The sequence below is a fragment of the Dasypus novemcinctus genome, chromosome X (assembly GCF_030445035.2).
Source record: "Dasypus novemcinctus isolate mDasNov1 chromosome X, mDasNov1.1.hap2, whole genome shotgun sequence".
NCBI lineage: Eukaryota > Metazoa > Chordata > Mammalia > Cingulata > Dasypodidae > Dasypus > Dasypus novemcinctus.
In genome coordinates this window covers 128,383,463-128,400,279 of record NC_080704.1, presented here as the reverse complement: position 1 = coordinate 128,400,279, position 16,817 = coordinate 128,383,463, and the positions used below count along the sequence as shown (strand labels likewise).

Here is a 16,817-nt window from a genome sequence, read left to right as displayed (position 1 = left end):
TTTTACTAAGCAACAAGTCCTATAAGCCCCTGAAGGAGGCACCCTGACTCAAGGTTTCCTGACAATTCTTGTTGAAGCTGATTTGTCCTTTGAGGACACCAGGGTAGAATGTATGATCAAATACCTTAAGTTACAGTCATCATTGAAAAATCCCAGTTTCCCTATTATATTAGATATTGCCCCCATTAGAGGGCTGAGGAATTTTATCACACAGAGACTTTCAATTATAATGGAATTTTTTAAGAAAAAAAAAACTACTTTAGCACTTAAATCTGAACCTTATGTTTTAGGCACATGAATAATAAAATAACTTAGAAAAGAGGCCATGGGGGGGGATAAAAATAATTTTAAGAATTCTCTGTCAAAGTTAAAAGAAAGTACTATTAAATTGCCATGAATAAAGCTGGAACCCAGATTATGAATGATTGCCAAGTCAAATATACCTCTATCAGACAAGGAACTAAATTCCTCCCCCAGGACTTGATGAGATATGCGTGATGGCTCCCACATGACTTTTGGATTTGGTGAATCATTCCACTGGTAGGGGCTGTATGACATACTCCACCCCCAGGGAATCAGGCCTTATTTGAAAACTTATCAAAAACCAAGGTCAGAGCCCTGATTTGATCCCTCCCCCTCAGAACCAATGTTCATTTGGCTGGACTGCATATTTTCTGAGTCCAGAATTCCTTTCTCAGAAAGAAAGGGAGTCAGCATCAGCTTCTGCTTCTCTGGATGACTGCACATAACAGTCTTGATTAATTCACTGAGTTGGACTTGCCTATATATTAGTGATGAAAGATACCTAAAATCTAGTGCCAAAAGCCTTCTTCTACTTGCCAGATTGGGGATCTATTAGATGTTGCTAAAACAATGACAGAGTGTAGCCACTTAAGCTAATCCTTTTTTTTTTTAGGATTTTAAAAATTTATTTATTTCTCCCCACCCCCTCGTTGTTTGCACTTGCTGTGTCTGTTTGTATTCCATGTTTCTTTAGGAGGCACTGGGAACCAAACCCCAGGACCTCTGATGTGGGAGGGAGGCACCTAATCACTTGAGCCACCTCCATTTCCTACTTTGTTGTATTTCTCATTACGTTTTTCTTCTTGTGTCTCTTGTTGTGCCATCTTGTTGTGTCAACTTGCCGCACCTCCCCATCGCACCAGCTCACTGTCTTCTTTAGGAGGCACTGGAAACTGAACCAGGGGCCTCCTGTGTGGTAGGCAGGAGCCCAATTGCTTGAGCCACATCCACTTCCCAAGCTAATTCTTTTTTTTTTTAAAATTATCTGTAAATCCCTGCCTCTCATTTTGATGGTCCTACAATCTAAAGATTGAAAGTGAACTCCAGGGTTTATCTCATTTAGCAATTTGGTATTTTTCAACATTCACATAATCCCTCTAATATGTACTCTCATGCATGCCACTGTCATAATACATAATTGTAATGCCTCTTTTACAATATGCTTCAAAGATACAAACACCCCAGTTTTTTCTGATGACATTTATGCCATGTTATGCCAAAGGACATAAAGAGGAGAGTTTGCCACTCATTCTCATACTCAGGAATATAAACTTCAAAAGGTCCAGATAGGAAATCTACACATCACTGAATGAAAGGAATCCATGTTTGTCACAAGTACATGACTGATAGCCATCAACACTGTTAAATGGCTAAAATAAATGAGCAGGCTTCATGGTCCCCATCTGGTCTCTTCAGAGGCAAAATAGAGGGAACAGGACTAAATTATATTAGGTTAAACCAAACAATAGCATTTTTCACCTATAAAAATGATAATTTCATAATGGTTTGACCTAACAATAGTAGTAATAATAAAAGCTAATAATTATTGAACACTCATCCTGTACCAGGTACATTACAAACATCATCTCATTTAATACACACACATCATCTATATGAAGTAGGCACTATTATTAAACCTGGTTTACATACAAGGAAATGGAGGGTCAGAGAGGTTAAGTGACTTGCCCAAGGTCACACAGCTTGGAAGGGGAAGAACCAAAATTTCAAATTCAATTCTATCTGACTCCACTGCCTCCTCAAGTTATTTTTACTATAAATTTCAGTGAGTACACTGAAAAACTAGTCTTATCTCTGAGCTAAAATATCAGCATGTCTACCTGACTGATCCTGAAGCACAGATGCAGGCTAATAAAAAGGGACCTATAAGGGAAAAAGAAGTGTCCTCTACTCAGGGTTTCAACTGGATATTTAGGTGACTATGGGGTTGACAACCAGAGACACTTAAGGGTCTTTCTCTGAATTTCTCAAGGCTGAACTACCAAAAATCACCACCAAGACTCCCACTGCCCTTTCTTAGGAATAAGAGGAAGCCAACGGTGTGAAAAGGGGAACTCAGCCACTGGAGTTTCACAGGTGGAAGTGAAGGCTTCCACATTTAGGGGACCTCTTTTAAGATGCAAATATTTCTGACTAGCCTGAATTCTTTATCAAATAACACCTAAACCATCAATTAATACCTTAGCAGGAAAGGAGTGAGGAAGGCAGATGAGGACATTTCACATGCATTATTTTCCCCATTGCCACAACCCAGAGAAGCAAGTAGGGCCACGTTTTTACCCGGGAGGAAACTAAGGCTCAATGAGGTTAAGTAATTTGTCCCCAGACCACTGAGTTAGCTAAGAGAAGTACACCAACTAGAACCTCACTCTTCCTGTCACCAAAGCTGAGTGAGCAGGGTGATTTCACAATCCACTGACCCAATGTACTGCTACTAATAACAACTTTTCATTGTGCCTCCTCAAAATCATGAACCCAATTCTGAGAACAACCAACAAAGTCAAAAATTCAACCCCAAACACCCCCTCATCCCCCACTCCCCACACACATACACACTCACAATGAAAGAAGATATAAAACAGCTTTGGATAGATGATCTGATGCTTTGAAGAACCTGTCAATTAGGAGTGACTAAAAACCAATAAGGATCAAAAGAAAATTCCATTGAATAAGATTATCACAGGGAAGCAGATGTGGCTAAAGTGATAGAACGTTCGTCTACCATATGGAGGGTCCAGGGTTCGATCCCCAGGGCCTCCTGACCCGTGTGGTAAGCTGGGCCGCATGCGCGCAAGGAGTGCCCTGCCATGCAGGGGCACCCCTGGGTAGGGGAGCCCCACATGCAAGGAGTGCACCCTGCAAGGAGAGCCGCCCCGCATGAAAAAAGTGCAGCCTGCCCAGGAATGGTGCCTCACACACCGAGAGCTGACACAGCAAGATGACGCAACAAAAAAGAGATGCAGTTTCTTAGAGCTGCTGGATAATGTAAACGGACGCAGAACAGCAAATGGACAAACAGAACAGACAACAGGAGGGAAGGGGAGAGAAATAAATAAATCTTTTAAAAAAAAAAGATTATCATAGAGAACCTAAAATTACTCAGTCTCTTAAACCAAAATTCACATAAATGGGTTGACTACATATGACCGGAAAGGATGCATGTTTACTTCATTTTTCCTCAGACATTAAGATACCTTCCACTCAACCTCACGTGCTAATAACATTTTTTTTTTCATTTTCCATACAGTCATTTACTTTTTTTGTTAGAGAAGTTGTAGGCTTACAGAAAAATCATGCATAAAACAGAGTTCCCCTATACTACCCTATTAACACCTTGCATTAGTGTGGTACATTTGTTACAACTGATGAAAGAACACTTATAAATTGTACTATTAGCTATAGTCCATGATTTACATTAGGGTTCAATGTTTGTGTTGTACAGTTGTATGGTTTTTTAAAAATGTATTCTAGTAACATATATACAACCTAAAACTTCATTGCTGTTAATTACATTCACAATGTTACACTACTACTACCACCTTGGCCATTTACATTTGCATCACATACTTCTTGCATATCTATCAGTACATGTGATTAGCTATATGGTAAATGTGAAAATTCTCTGAGAAATTCAAAGTGTTATATAGAAACAAGGACTATATGGCTACATGCAGGAACGAAGGAATAAATTTTAACGTACAGCCAAATGAGAGCCTAGCAGATAAAGATATCTATTTCCTATCAGAGCAATCTCAATTACATTTAATTATCAAATGCTTAGCAAATATTTTTGAAATGTTTGATTTTGTCAATTGTTTCTATAAGCTTCCCAATTAAAATTTGGACACAACCCCCCCCAAAAGTCCCACTTGAAGATTAGAATTTGGCTTATTCATAGTCTTCTAATTCATAGTCTTCATTTTATCGCATCAATGCAATATGTTCCAAAAAACTTACCTTATCCTCTTTGTTGCCAAAGCAACTAAAATACCATAGACTGCAATTCGGGTTGGCTCCCTCAGGAGGATTCCATGTCCATTTTATTGTACAAAGATTTTCAACAGAAACACTCAGATTGGTTACAGGTGGCTGAGTTTCTGTATAAATCAAACACAAGAAATAAATTTTTATCAACACCAGCCAATGTTTTTAAAGGTTCATTTGATCCATTCCCCCAAGTCCTAGAGGCCATGAATAATAATGGCTGAGTTAACCATATCTAACATTTATTGAGTCACACACTGTTCTAAGTACTCTCCATATATTAGTCCATTGAATCCACACAAACAACCCAATTAAAAAAAGACTATTTTTAGCCCCATCTTACAGATAAGGCGACTGAAGAAGAGGGAAACTAAGTCACTTGCCCCAAATCTCATGGCTAGTTAATGGCAGAGCTGGGATTCAAATCTGGAAAATGTTGCTCCACAGTCACACTCTTGACTACTTTCTCTACGGTGAACATAGAGAAGGGTATATTCTTAAATACTACCATTTCTAAGTTTTCCTCCTCCAGGAATTTTGGGTTCCCTACACTTAGTATCCACATCTCATGCATATAGACACTTCAATCTCAGCAGTTCTGTGAGTTCAAGAAGCTCATCTTTAATTGTGCTTGCTAACCTGACCTGGTAATTGTTTTTTAACTTTTCCACAGAGAAGTACTAAGAAAGAGATTTAACAGGACTTGTTGTTCCCTTCTAGCTATGACTTATCTGAAGAGGGAAGGCAAAGTACAGAAACCGTGCAACAATGCCTTAAAACCGCGCTAGTGGGGGGGAAAAAGCCCACCATGGTCTCTGCCAAATATTTACTGACTATTGTTTTGAACCAACTTCTAAGATCAAGGGAAGGCATTTTAATGCTTCTGTCAAATATAGGGAAATATATGGAGAGGGAAAAAAAAGGAATTGGCAAAAAGGTTGTTTGTAAATCTTTGGAAATGATTAGAAATGGTTAAAGCAGATCACGGTGTTTGTAACTAGCAGTGCTATTGTATGGGTATGACAGTGGTTGAAAGGGAAAGTCTAAGGTCATGTATGTTACTAGAAGGATAGCTAAAAACTGTAAAATGGGGCTGTGTAAGATAGTAAAATCTCATGTAAAACAGGAATATGGGTGTTACTGCATATATAAAACTGCTTTTACAAAATATAAATACAAATACACTTGAGAGAAGGAAAAAGAATAGCAGCTATGTATGGCAGGTGAGGCATTGAGATTGAGAGGTGTTGGTTTTTTGTTTATTATTATTATTAGGATAATGAAAGTGCTCTAAGAATAACTGAAGTGATGATTGCACAAATATGTAATTACACTGAATACCAATGAGTGCACACTTTGGGTGGATATATACTTTACTCATATTTATCAAGAAAATTAATTTGTTAAGGAAAAAAAAACTTGCCTGAGATCTTCTGAGACCAGAACTATCAAAATCATCCCCCAGAAACAGGGTGAGAGATATACAGGAACTTTCTCTACTTTCTTTGGAAGTTTTCTATTAATCTAAAATTTTTCCAAAATAATGTTTATTAAAATAATTTTAAAATAATCTCCCAAAGACTTTCTAAAGTGGCAAACTTAATCATTTATTAATATGGACTACAGGTAACATATTAGCTTATCGATGAGAGCGCCATATCTTATACTTTACGGGAACACTTTGGAGTGTACTGGGCCTCTTACATAATCTACAACTTATATTTGTTTTATTGGTTTATACCAACTACTACATTACTCTTAACTAAGCAAAAAAGTACCATTTGTCCCAAAATATCAACCCTACAGGTACTATTTGGTTGAATTTTCCCAATAGTCAATTTTATACAGCGCAGCTACTTGGTCAGCCCACCCTGCAAAGGCCCTTCACACTCAATATTCATCCCCTTGTCCCAATTCTGCAAGAAGAAGCTTTGCCCTAAGGATAGACCCAAGGCCCAAGCATGGAAGGAGCAGCCCATAATAGAACAAAGCCTTCTGAAAGCTGGGAATTCCGACTGCACTGCTAGTACCAGGGAGCACCAATGGCTCAGACAACAGTGCTACCTTTAGGATTTTAAATTATTTTGGGGAGTGTATGGCTATTTCATTTGGCCTTCTAACATTATGTCAATGATATTTAAGACAAATCATTTTGTCATGTACACAGCTTCCAATAAGGACTTTGTTCCTATGGTAGACTACAATCTACTTTAGGATTATCTGCCTTATTCTTCAGTTTATGGAAACATCTTGTAGCGAAAATCCAGGATACCTGGTTTAGTTCTTAACATTCCACCCATTCACTTACCTCCCACTGCAACACAAATATTAAAGCCTTGGTAATAAAACATTACCTACTTATGGTTTACTTAAAATTGTACCCCGGTTTTCAAAAGCAACTTAAGGCCTTTTTAAACCCATTTTTTTTAAAAGTAAACTTTATTTCATCTCAAAAAATAAAATAACAGACAAAAGGCAGCTTAACAAATTAAAGAAACATTACTTTAAAAAATTCTGTGGAAGCACATTTATCTTATTTAATCCTAAAAACAAACTTCATTGGGGAAGCAGATGTGGCTCAGGCAATTGAGCTCCCACCTACCACACAGGAGGTCCAGGTTAGGTTCCCTCTGCCTCATAAAGAAGATGAGCAAGACAGCAAGCTGACATGACTGGGCTGGCACAATGAGCTGAAGCAACAAGGGACACATGGAAAAAAACATAATGAGAGACACAACAAAGCAGGGAGTAGAGGTGGCTCAAACAATTAGGTGCCTCCCTCCCACATGGGAGGTCCCAGGTTCGGTTCCCCATGCCTCCTAAAAAAAAGACAACCAGCACACAACAGACAGACTCAGCAAATGCAAACAATGAGGGGGTGGGGAGAAATATATATATTTTAAACTCAATTGTTTCTCCAGTGTTCAGAAAGATAAATAAATGAGTGCAGACTGGTTAAATGACACGACCAAGTTCTCCTTGTTAATGAAGAAAATGAAGAAAAAATGCTTGATCATATTCATATCTTATAAAATAATCCCATATTCTTTTTAATTTTTAAGTGCAACCTACAGTACAATATTTCTTGAGAAAACCATTTTAACCATTAACGATGTAAAAATATAATCAAAGAGAACTAATGTCTATATTATTTTTAAAGTTAAAATATTATTCGATACACTTATTTATTTTAACCTGAACATATAAAATAATATTCTTAGGTTTGAAACTGTACTCTACAGGATACATTGAACAAGGTATTATATATATATCCTTAGAACAATGAGTAATAAAAGCAGCTCATTAGAAAAGAGGACTCTGCCGACTGACATAATTTCAGTTTTTGCAGTTGCAGTGTTTAAATTAAGAAGTATTAAAAAGAAATAAAAAATAAAAAAAATAAAAACACAGTTTTCCTATTATTAAAAAAAAAAGTATTTTCATATCTTTCCTCTTGGCACCTTAGACTGGATTCAGGAGCTAAAGTTTAGCCATTGTAAACCCATTTTTTAACCAGTGTTGAAGAGAACTGGTGCCAGCCCTATTTTCAATCTCTTAAATGGGTTTCTTTTTTTTTCATCTGTTTTGAAGTATCCTTTATTCACAACTCCCAACTGATTTGTGTTTTACACCACTTGTGGTTATCTGCCATCTTTTAAATTTATTTTTATTTTTTTTGAGGTACTGGGGCCGGGGATTGAATCCAGGACCTCCTATGTGGGAAGCTGGCACTCAACCACTGAGCCACATTTTGGCTCCCCTGAGTTGGTTTTTTAGTTTGTTTTGCTTGTTGTTTGTTGTTTTGGGTTTTTTTTTTTTTAGGAGGCATGGGGATCCAAATCCAGGACCTCCCATGTGGAAAGCAGGAACTCAACTGCTTGAACCACACCGCTACCTTTTTATTTTCTTAAAATAATGACTCCTTCCATTTCTCTTGACAGGTTTTTACTTTCTATATTTTAAAACACACACACTCTGAAACTTTAAATACAATCTCCGGGAAACGGACTTTGGCCCAGTGGTTAGGGCGTCCGTCTACCACATGGGAGGTCCGCGGTTCAAGCCCCGGGCCTCCTTGACCCGTGTGGAGCTGGCCCATGCACAGTGCTGATGCGCGCAAGGAGTGCCGCGCCACGCAGGGGTGTCCCCCGCGTAGGGGAGCCCCACGCACAAGGAGTGCGCCCCATAAGGAGAGCCGCCCAGCGCAAAGGAGGGAGCAGCCTGCCGAGGAATGGCGCCGCCCACACTTCCTGTGCCGCTGATGACAACAGAAGCGGACAAAGAAACAAGACGCAGCAAAAAGACAACCGGGGGAGGGGAGGGGAATTACATAAATAAAAATAAATCTTTTTAATAAATAAATAAATACAATCTCCATTTAAATATATATGTCCATGAGATAGAGGAATAGAGTATGGATTAGAGTGGACCTACTGGTGTTCTGCTGGGGAACTACTGTGATTAGTAAGGGAAGAAATTGTAGTATTGATGTGGAGAAGGTGGCCATGGTGGCTGCTGATGGTTGGGAGAGGGAAGAAGAGATATGGTGTTGGGGCATTTCCAGGAGTTGGAGTTGTCCTAGGTGGTGCTGCAGGGACAGATGCTGGATGTTGTGTCCTGTCGTGGCCCACTGGGTGGGCTGGGGGAGAGTGTGGACTACAATGTGGACCACTGTCCATGTGCTGCAGTGGTTCTCCAGAATGTATTCGCCAGGTGCAGTGGATGTGCCACAATGATGGAAGAGGTTGTTGGTGTGGGAGGTGTGGGGTGGATGGGATGGGGGGTATATGGGGACCTCATATTTTTTTAATGTAACATTTAAAAGAAAATAAATAAAAAATAAATAATAAGCAAAAAAATTAATGAAGGAAATGAAACCTTTGTTATCTAAATAACGTAATTAGAAATAAAATGTTTTATGATCAAAAAAAAAAACCATGGATGAATCTGAAGGACCTTATGTTGAGTGAAGCAAAGCAAGCCAGACACAAAATGACAAATACTGTATGGTTACACTGTTATGAATTATATATTGTGTAAACTTATGGAGTTAATAATTAGAATATAGATCACCAGAAAATATGAGGGTAGAAAATTGAAAGTTGTGGTTTAATCTGTGCAGAACTGGTAAAAAGCTTGCTTGTAAATCATTGGAAATGAATAGAAATATTTAAAGCACATCCTGGTGTTTGTAACTAGCAGAGCTGTTATATGGGGATGACAAAGATTAAAAGGGAGAGTCTAAAGCATGTATATTTCCAGAAGGAAAGCAAAAAAATGTAACATGGGACTGTATAACATAGTGAAACCTCACATGAAATATGAATATGGGTGATATTGCATATGTAAGACTGTTTTTACAAAAATAAATGCAAATAAACTAGAGAGACAAACAGAATAGCAGGTATGTACAGCAAGGGGAAGCACTGAGAGATTAAGAGGTGATGGGTGCTTGCCATTTTATTATTATTATTGCTATTATTATTAGAATAATGAAAATGTTCTAATAATCACTGAAGTGATGAATGCACAACTACATGATTATACCAAATACCAATGATTGTACATTTTGAATGGATTTGAGCTGTATGTGTATCAATAAGTGATTTGTTTTAAAAATACCTTAAAAATAGGCAAGAGATTTGAATACACATTTTCCCAAAGAATAAATACAAATGGCTAAAAAGCAATTAAAAAAATATGAATACATGTGAATTATGTGTGTATGTGTAGCACATCCAGACATACACATAAATAATCTGTGATTACACTTCTTGTAAAGGTCACTAACACCTCCTATGTAAGGCATGATTTTTGTACAGTATAGTGATCAAGAGTATGGGATCTGAGCCAGACTACCTGAGTTCATATCTGAGCTCTGTTACTGACTAGCTGGCAAGTTACTTAACTGTTCAATTCCTTAGTTTCCTCATCTGTAACTTGAGAATGAAAATAGCAACCTGTTTCAAAGGGTTACTGTGAGGATTAAATGGGTTAATACAGGTAAAATGCTCAGAAGAGTGGCACAGGATAAGTGTTATAAAGTGTTAGCTGGGAAGCAGACTTGGCCCAGTGGATAGGGCATCCGTCTACCACATGGGAGGTCCGCGGCCCCAGGCGCAAGGAGTGCACCCGGTAAGGAGAGCCGCCCAGCACGAAAGAAGTGCAGCCTGCCCAAGAATGGCGCCGCACACACGGAGAGCTGACACAACAAGATGACGCAACAATAAGAGACACAGATTCCCGAGCCGCTGACAGCAACAGAAACGGACAAAAACAAGAACATGCAGCAAATGCACACAGAGAACAGACAACAGGGCGGAGGGGAAAGGGGAGAGAAATAAATAGAATAAATCTTAAAAAAAAAAGTGTTAGCTATCTGCTTACTTTTTTTTTTAATAGGCAAACAAGTTCTAAACAATTGCTTCAGTCTTCTGTGGAATTCATATGTGCACATAGCCTTTGAGAGAGCACAAGTATCAACGACAGCGTTTGCCTAATTAGCTTTCCACAGGTTTCTAATTTCAATCATTCCTTAGGGGTTGACCACTGCCTTCAGAAAGGATAGTTAAGAAGGAGGGAGGGGGAAGGGGATGTGGCTGAAGCAGTTAGGCACCCACCTACCATATGGGAGGTCCTGGGTTCAGTTTCCAGTGCCTCCTACAGAAGACAAGCAAGACAGAGAGCTGATGCAACAGGCTGATGCAACGAGATGATGCAACGAAGAGACACAATGAGACACAACAAGCTAGGAGCAGAAGTGGCTCAAGCCATTGTGTAACTCCCTCCACATGGGAGGCCCGACATTTGGTTCCTGGTGCCTCCTAAAAAGAAGAGCTCATATATAACAAATGGACACAGAGAGCAGACATCAAGTTCAAACAATGGGGAGGGGGGAGAAATAAATAAATCTTTTTTAAAAAAGGAGGGAGGAACCTAAGTAGCTCTCCCCACTAAACCTCAAACCCTCAGTGAGTCTGTAAGATTATCTAGCACAACATTCTATTCTAATTAGGAATTAAGATGAACAATACTCTTCCTTATAACAAGGGACATTGCTTAACTTATAGCTTTTGCTCTCTCCTGTCTAGTCTCAGGAGCTGGCAGAGGCATGCACATTTCGGGAAAAGTCAAGGAAATCACAAGTCATATATGAGTCAGCAATCTCCTTTTTTCACATCCACGCAGTCATCAACCCCTGTCCATTTTTTCTTGCAACATCTTCCTTACTCACTCTCAGTCACACTAATGTGTTCTCCTGGACCCTGTGAGACAGGGAGACACCGGTAAGTCAAGGTCCTGGATGGGAGGTGTTTATAACATACCTTTCTAGGAGAGACCTTCAGCCCTGGATTCCTGAGTAGTTACTCATTCCCTACTACCCCCCTACGCCCTCCAAGTCTACCTGCTCACTTCCCCTTCAGTGTCATTTCCCTCAGAGTCTTCAAAGGCAAGTGAAGCTCTTCTGCCTGAAATGACTGTAAATGTACCCTTCTGCCAAGCCAATCTCCATACTGCCCACAAATGGGGGCATTCTCACCCCATATTTCTGGGTCTCTAGTTCCTGCTATCCCAATCCCCCCCCCCCGTGGGAATGACTTGTCCTCCATCTATTTAAATTCCACCCATCTTGAAGATCTAGGTCAAGTTTTGCCTCCTCCATGACACTAAAAGTCATCAGTGTCCTCACTCCTGAATGCCTAGAGTACTTATGGTTTGGACTGCATAGTCCGGCATTAAAAAGAAAGTCTCAAATACATGAGAATTCGCATCTTAGCAAATGGCCTGTACATACTTCCATGGTTCCCAACCAGTCCTGCTCTTGCTACCGTGGGAGGTGCCCAGCTCCTCTCCTGGCCAAGTACGATCTCTCAATTCTATAGAAAAGTACTGAGTACCGTGGTTAAGGGGCACAGCCTCTGGAATCAGGCTGCAGAGGTTGGAAGCCTGGCTCCTCCAGTTTACTAGCTATACAACTTTAGGCAAGGGTTTTTAGCCTCCCAGTGCCTCAGATTCCTCATGTACAAAATGGGACAAATAATATCACCTATGGCATAGGCTGTAAGGATTAAATGAAATCACACAAGTACTTAGAACACTGCCCAGCATAAACACCGTATAAATACTAGTTATTAAGACATACCACATTGTGAAATACTGAACTAAACAGACCAAATAAAGCTGATCACCCAATCATTTTTATAAACAGTCAGATGATTAGAGCTGAAAGAGCCCTTAAAACTACTCATTTCACAGATGAGAAAACTGAGGCACAGGGATGGGAAATGACTAGCTCAGAGTCCCACCACTGGCAAATGTCATAACCACTAAAACTCAAGTCTTCTGACTGGAGATCTAATGTCTTTTCCACCATACCTCAATGTGATTCTATCAATATTTCTAATGGGAGAAAGTTTCTATATTCTAAGCAACCATGTCACCAAGGAACTGAACCGCTGTGACAAACTTGATTAAGTTGGGGATTGTCAGTAACATCTAGAAGGTCACCTATTGTTTCAGGTGTGTGCGGGAGGGAGAATGCTGGCGTGGCACTGTGAAAATCAGGAGGTGGGTGACCCTAGACAAGTCCCTTACCTTCTCTGGACTGCATTTTCCTCATAGGGTTATGGAAATCAGATCTCTTTGACTAAATTAGAAGCAACTTGGGGGCAAGGATTATGTTGCACATTCTAAGGTTCTAAGTGAACCTACAAAGCATGGTTCAGTACTAAATAAGGCAGACACTCGAATATTAACTGACAAATTTCAACTTTCCTCACGTCGCTTTTCAAGGGCCACCTTTTCAGTGAGGTCTTCCTACCTCATCCTATTTACAACAGCAAACCCCTTTCCTGCTTGATTTTTCTCCATAGTATTTAGTGCCAACTGATATACCTTACATTTTACTTTTATTTTTCTCTGTGACTCTGCCAAGAACATATAAGCCCCACCCGGTCTAGGACTTGATCTGTTTTGTTCACTGCTGTATCCTCATCCCCTATAACATTGCCTGGCTCAAAGCGAACTGTGCATACATTGTGTTGACTGAATCAAAGAGTGCATCAAGGTTTCCTAATTGAGATTTCAGTTTGGGTTTCAAAGCACAACACACTGGTGAAAATGCCATAAGCAAAATGAGGATGTTTGTGTCAATGTGACATTTTTAAAACCCTTAAAATTACGAGCTGCTCTTGTCGCCCAGAATGCCACACCTCCCAGGCGCTGTCTGATAGGAAGTCATTAGCCCCCAACTTTTCATGGCAGACTTGCCAGTTGACAAACTGGCACAGGGCGAGGGGTATAAACGGGAAATCTCTGTCCTTTCTTTCCAGCCTTTCTGTCACTCTACCATTATCCTGAAATCGACAACTTTATTAAATTTTAAAAGTCGCTGCACCACCCGGATGCTGCTCCGAGTTTCCAAATTGATTTCTTGGATGCCAGAGAAGCCGGAGGCCCTCAGGTCCTTATTCTGAAGAGGTTTCCCTCAACTCCCTTCAAGTCCCACCAAGGGCCACTCTTAGCTACTGAGCGCCGGCGCGTCCGGGCTCGCCCGGACCTCGGTCGCCCACCCCGCCGGCCCCTGGTCTGAACCCCTCCTGGACCCACAGACGACGTTCCGGATCCTGACCAGCGCCTTCGGACACTCCGGGCAAGTTCACCCGCTTCCTCCTCCTCCCCCGCCGCCGCCGCCGCCACTCCGGGGCTCCAGGAAAGCCCCGCCGCTCGTGAGCCCCCTGTCTAGGATTCGGGCGTGAGCTTGGGGCGCGAGAAGCTGCGGACGTCGAGCGCGGGGCGTCGCGAGAGTAGACCCCCCACCCGCGACCCGAGCCACTCCCGCCGCAGGCCTCGGCCCCGCGGCGCCTTCGCGGGCCGCGCCCCTCACCGTGCCCGCTCCCGGCCCTCCAGCCTTCTCCCGCGGCCCAGGGACCCGCACTCACCGGTGGGCGCGGCGGCCCCATCAACGGCGCAGAGCAGCAGCAGCACCCACAGCCCGCAGAGCCGCGCCGGCCGCTCCATGCAGCCTCTCGCCTCCGGGCCCCGCCGGGCTGGAGCCTCGGCAGTCTCCGCCTCCTTCGCTCCCTCTCCCACTTCCCGGCTCCGCCGCCCGGGAGCCTGTGGGCCGGCTCAGACGGGAAGGGCCGCCCCGCCCACCGGCCGCAGGTAACCCGGGCGGCGCGCGAGGGCCGGGGGCGGGGCGCCGGGGGCTCCCGAGGCCCGGCACCTGGCGTCGCAGCCGCGCGGCTCCGGCCTCGCGCCAAGCACATCTTCCTAGACCACGTCGCGGCCCAGCCGGGTGCCTGCCCGGGCTCCCGGCTCTGCGCCAGCCCGCGTCGCCGCTGTGTACAAACTCACGGTGCTTCGGAGGTGCCGAGGGCTGTGCCCGAGGGGGCACCAGGGCATCGCCAGTGACGGGAAAGAACCTTGGCCTGGAAGTCTGAGGTCTCTGACTCGAGGGTTAGTAACACCAGCCGTACCTCCCCGGGAACACCAAATAGAGGACTTGGCGGGACCGTGTTTCGTTAAATAAAAAAGACAAACGGTAAATTTGAAAACTGATAATACATAATGTTGAGTCGGGGGAAAAATTCCAAACATGAGGGTCAGAACCATATTGTGTACATGCATTTTTAAAAGCACACAGCCAACTTTCCGTATATTTATTTTTCATGGATACTTAGTGTGAATGGAAGGAATTGGAAAGATACACTTCGAATATATGAAAGTGGGTGCCTGTGAGGCTGGGATGGAGGTAAGCGGGAAAGCATATTAGTTTCCTACTGCTGCTATAGTAATTTGTTAATTACCATAAATGTAGTGGTTTAAAACACAAAAGTATTAGTTTACAGTTCTGGAGGTCAGAATCTAAAATGGTTCTCACTGAAATCAAAGTGTCTGCAGAACTGTATTCCTTCTGGAGACTCTAGGGAAGGATCACTTGCTTTGCCTTCCAGCTTTTAGAGACTGCTGGCATGCCTTGGCTTCTGGCTGCATCACCTAGACCTCTGCTTCCATTATCATATCGCCTTCTCTGACTCTGATCCTCCTGCCCCCTCTTTCCTTTTTAAGGACCCTTGTGATTATATTGTGCATACCAGATAATCTGAGATAATATCCTCATCTCAAAATCCTTGATTTTTATCTGCAAAATACCTTTGCAATTTTAAGTAACATTCAAAGGTTTCAGGCATTAGGGCATAGACATTGTTGAGCTCCATTATTCCACCACCCCATCAAAAAAAAAAGAGTCATGTCTATGATTAGAACCTGCCACTAACCTGATGTGTAGTTTGGTCTGATTGAGCCAATGTATACACCTGAAATCAGTTGCAAAAATATATCAATAAAAAATGTTGCTAATAGACCTAGTCTAGATCCTACCCAAAGGGTATCGGGATGTTTAACCTATCCAAAACAAAGGTTCCCTCTCTTGGAATTAAGGCCCTCAACTTCAATAAATATTTAAGTCCTTCAAGGAACTCTGCTAGACACTCATTAAAAGCAGGCCCTGCCATCAAAGAGTTGCAACTAGTGTGAGGGGCTATCATAAAGGCAATTGGCCCAGTGGTTAGGGCATCCGTCTACCATATGGGAGGTCCGCGGTTCAAGCCCCGGGCCTCCTCGACCCGTGTGGAGCTGGCCATGCGCAGTGCTGATGCGCGCAAGGAGTGCCGTGCCACGCAAGGGTGTCCCCCGCGTGGGGGAGCCCCACGCGCAAGGAGTGCGCCCGTGAGGAAAGCCGCCCAGCGTGAAAAGAAAGTGCAGCCTGCCCAGGAATGGCGCCGCCCACACTTCCCGTGCCGCTGACAACAACAGAAGCGGACAAAGAAACAAGACGCAGCAAATACACACAGAAAACAGACAACCAGGGGAGGGGGGGAATTAAATAAATAAATAAATCTTTTAAAAAAAAAAAGCAAGGAATTGTGGGATTCAACAAAGGAGTACCTTATAGGAGAGAAGGGGTAGGGGAGGCTTCCAGGGAAAAGGCCTGCCTGAATGAATCTTGAGATATTGATTCTGGCAATTAAACCTTCAGAATAAATCCTTGCCTGCATTTATTATGGAACAAATAATGTTTTTGAAAACACTGTAAACTCTCAAAACCTGTAGAACTGAGAGCTATTACTATTATTTCTAAATCCCCCAGCAAACATGCCAGCCACTCACTAACCTAAGGCCTCCCTTCCCCCATCACCATACATATGTATACTTGTTGACATTTGCTATAAACATTATACAATAAGTGTATAATAACATTTCCAAAATGGTTATGGCATCTGTCTTTTAAGGAGTCTCCATTTGGAACAGAAACTTCTGGGGATTCTGAATGGCATCTTGGGCACTGTCCAGCATTGATTGAGCCAGGACATAAAGAAATGATCAGTAATGGCAGCAATGATTAAAATAAAAAATAATAAGGGTCACAACTTGTCAGCAGCCTCCAGAAAAAGGCCCTGAGAATCTGAGCTTTGTGAGGAAAAAGACAGGGCAGCAGTGGGGCCAAGGGA

The 16,817-nt window shown here is 42.2% G+C and overlaps 1 protein-coding gene across 2 annotated transcripts in view; it reads right to left on the bottom strand.

The window, feature by feature from the left end:
- The window catches only part of IL13RA1 (interleukin 13 receptor subunit alpha 1), a 58,219-nt gene extending 43,670 nt beyond the window's left edge, over positions 1-14,549 (bottom strand). The window contains exons 1-3 of one of the 2 annotated variants that reach the window (XM_071213200.1): positions 14,247-14,549; positions 6,908-6,995; positions 4,279-4,418 (exon numbers count right to left, since the gene is read on the bottom strand). In XM_071213200.1, coding sequence (XP_071069301.1) covers positions 4,279-4,418; positions 6,908-6,995; positions 14,247-14,267 — 249 coding nt within the window. In that variant the 5' untranslated portion in view covers positions 14,268-14,549. The remainder of the gene's footprint in view (positions 1-4,278; positions 4,419-6,907; positions 6,996-14,246) is intronic. The other variant, XM_004458690.5, reaches the window with a different exon arrangement.
- Between the last annotated feature and the right edge of the window lie 2,268 nt (positions 14,550-16,817).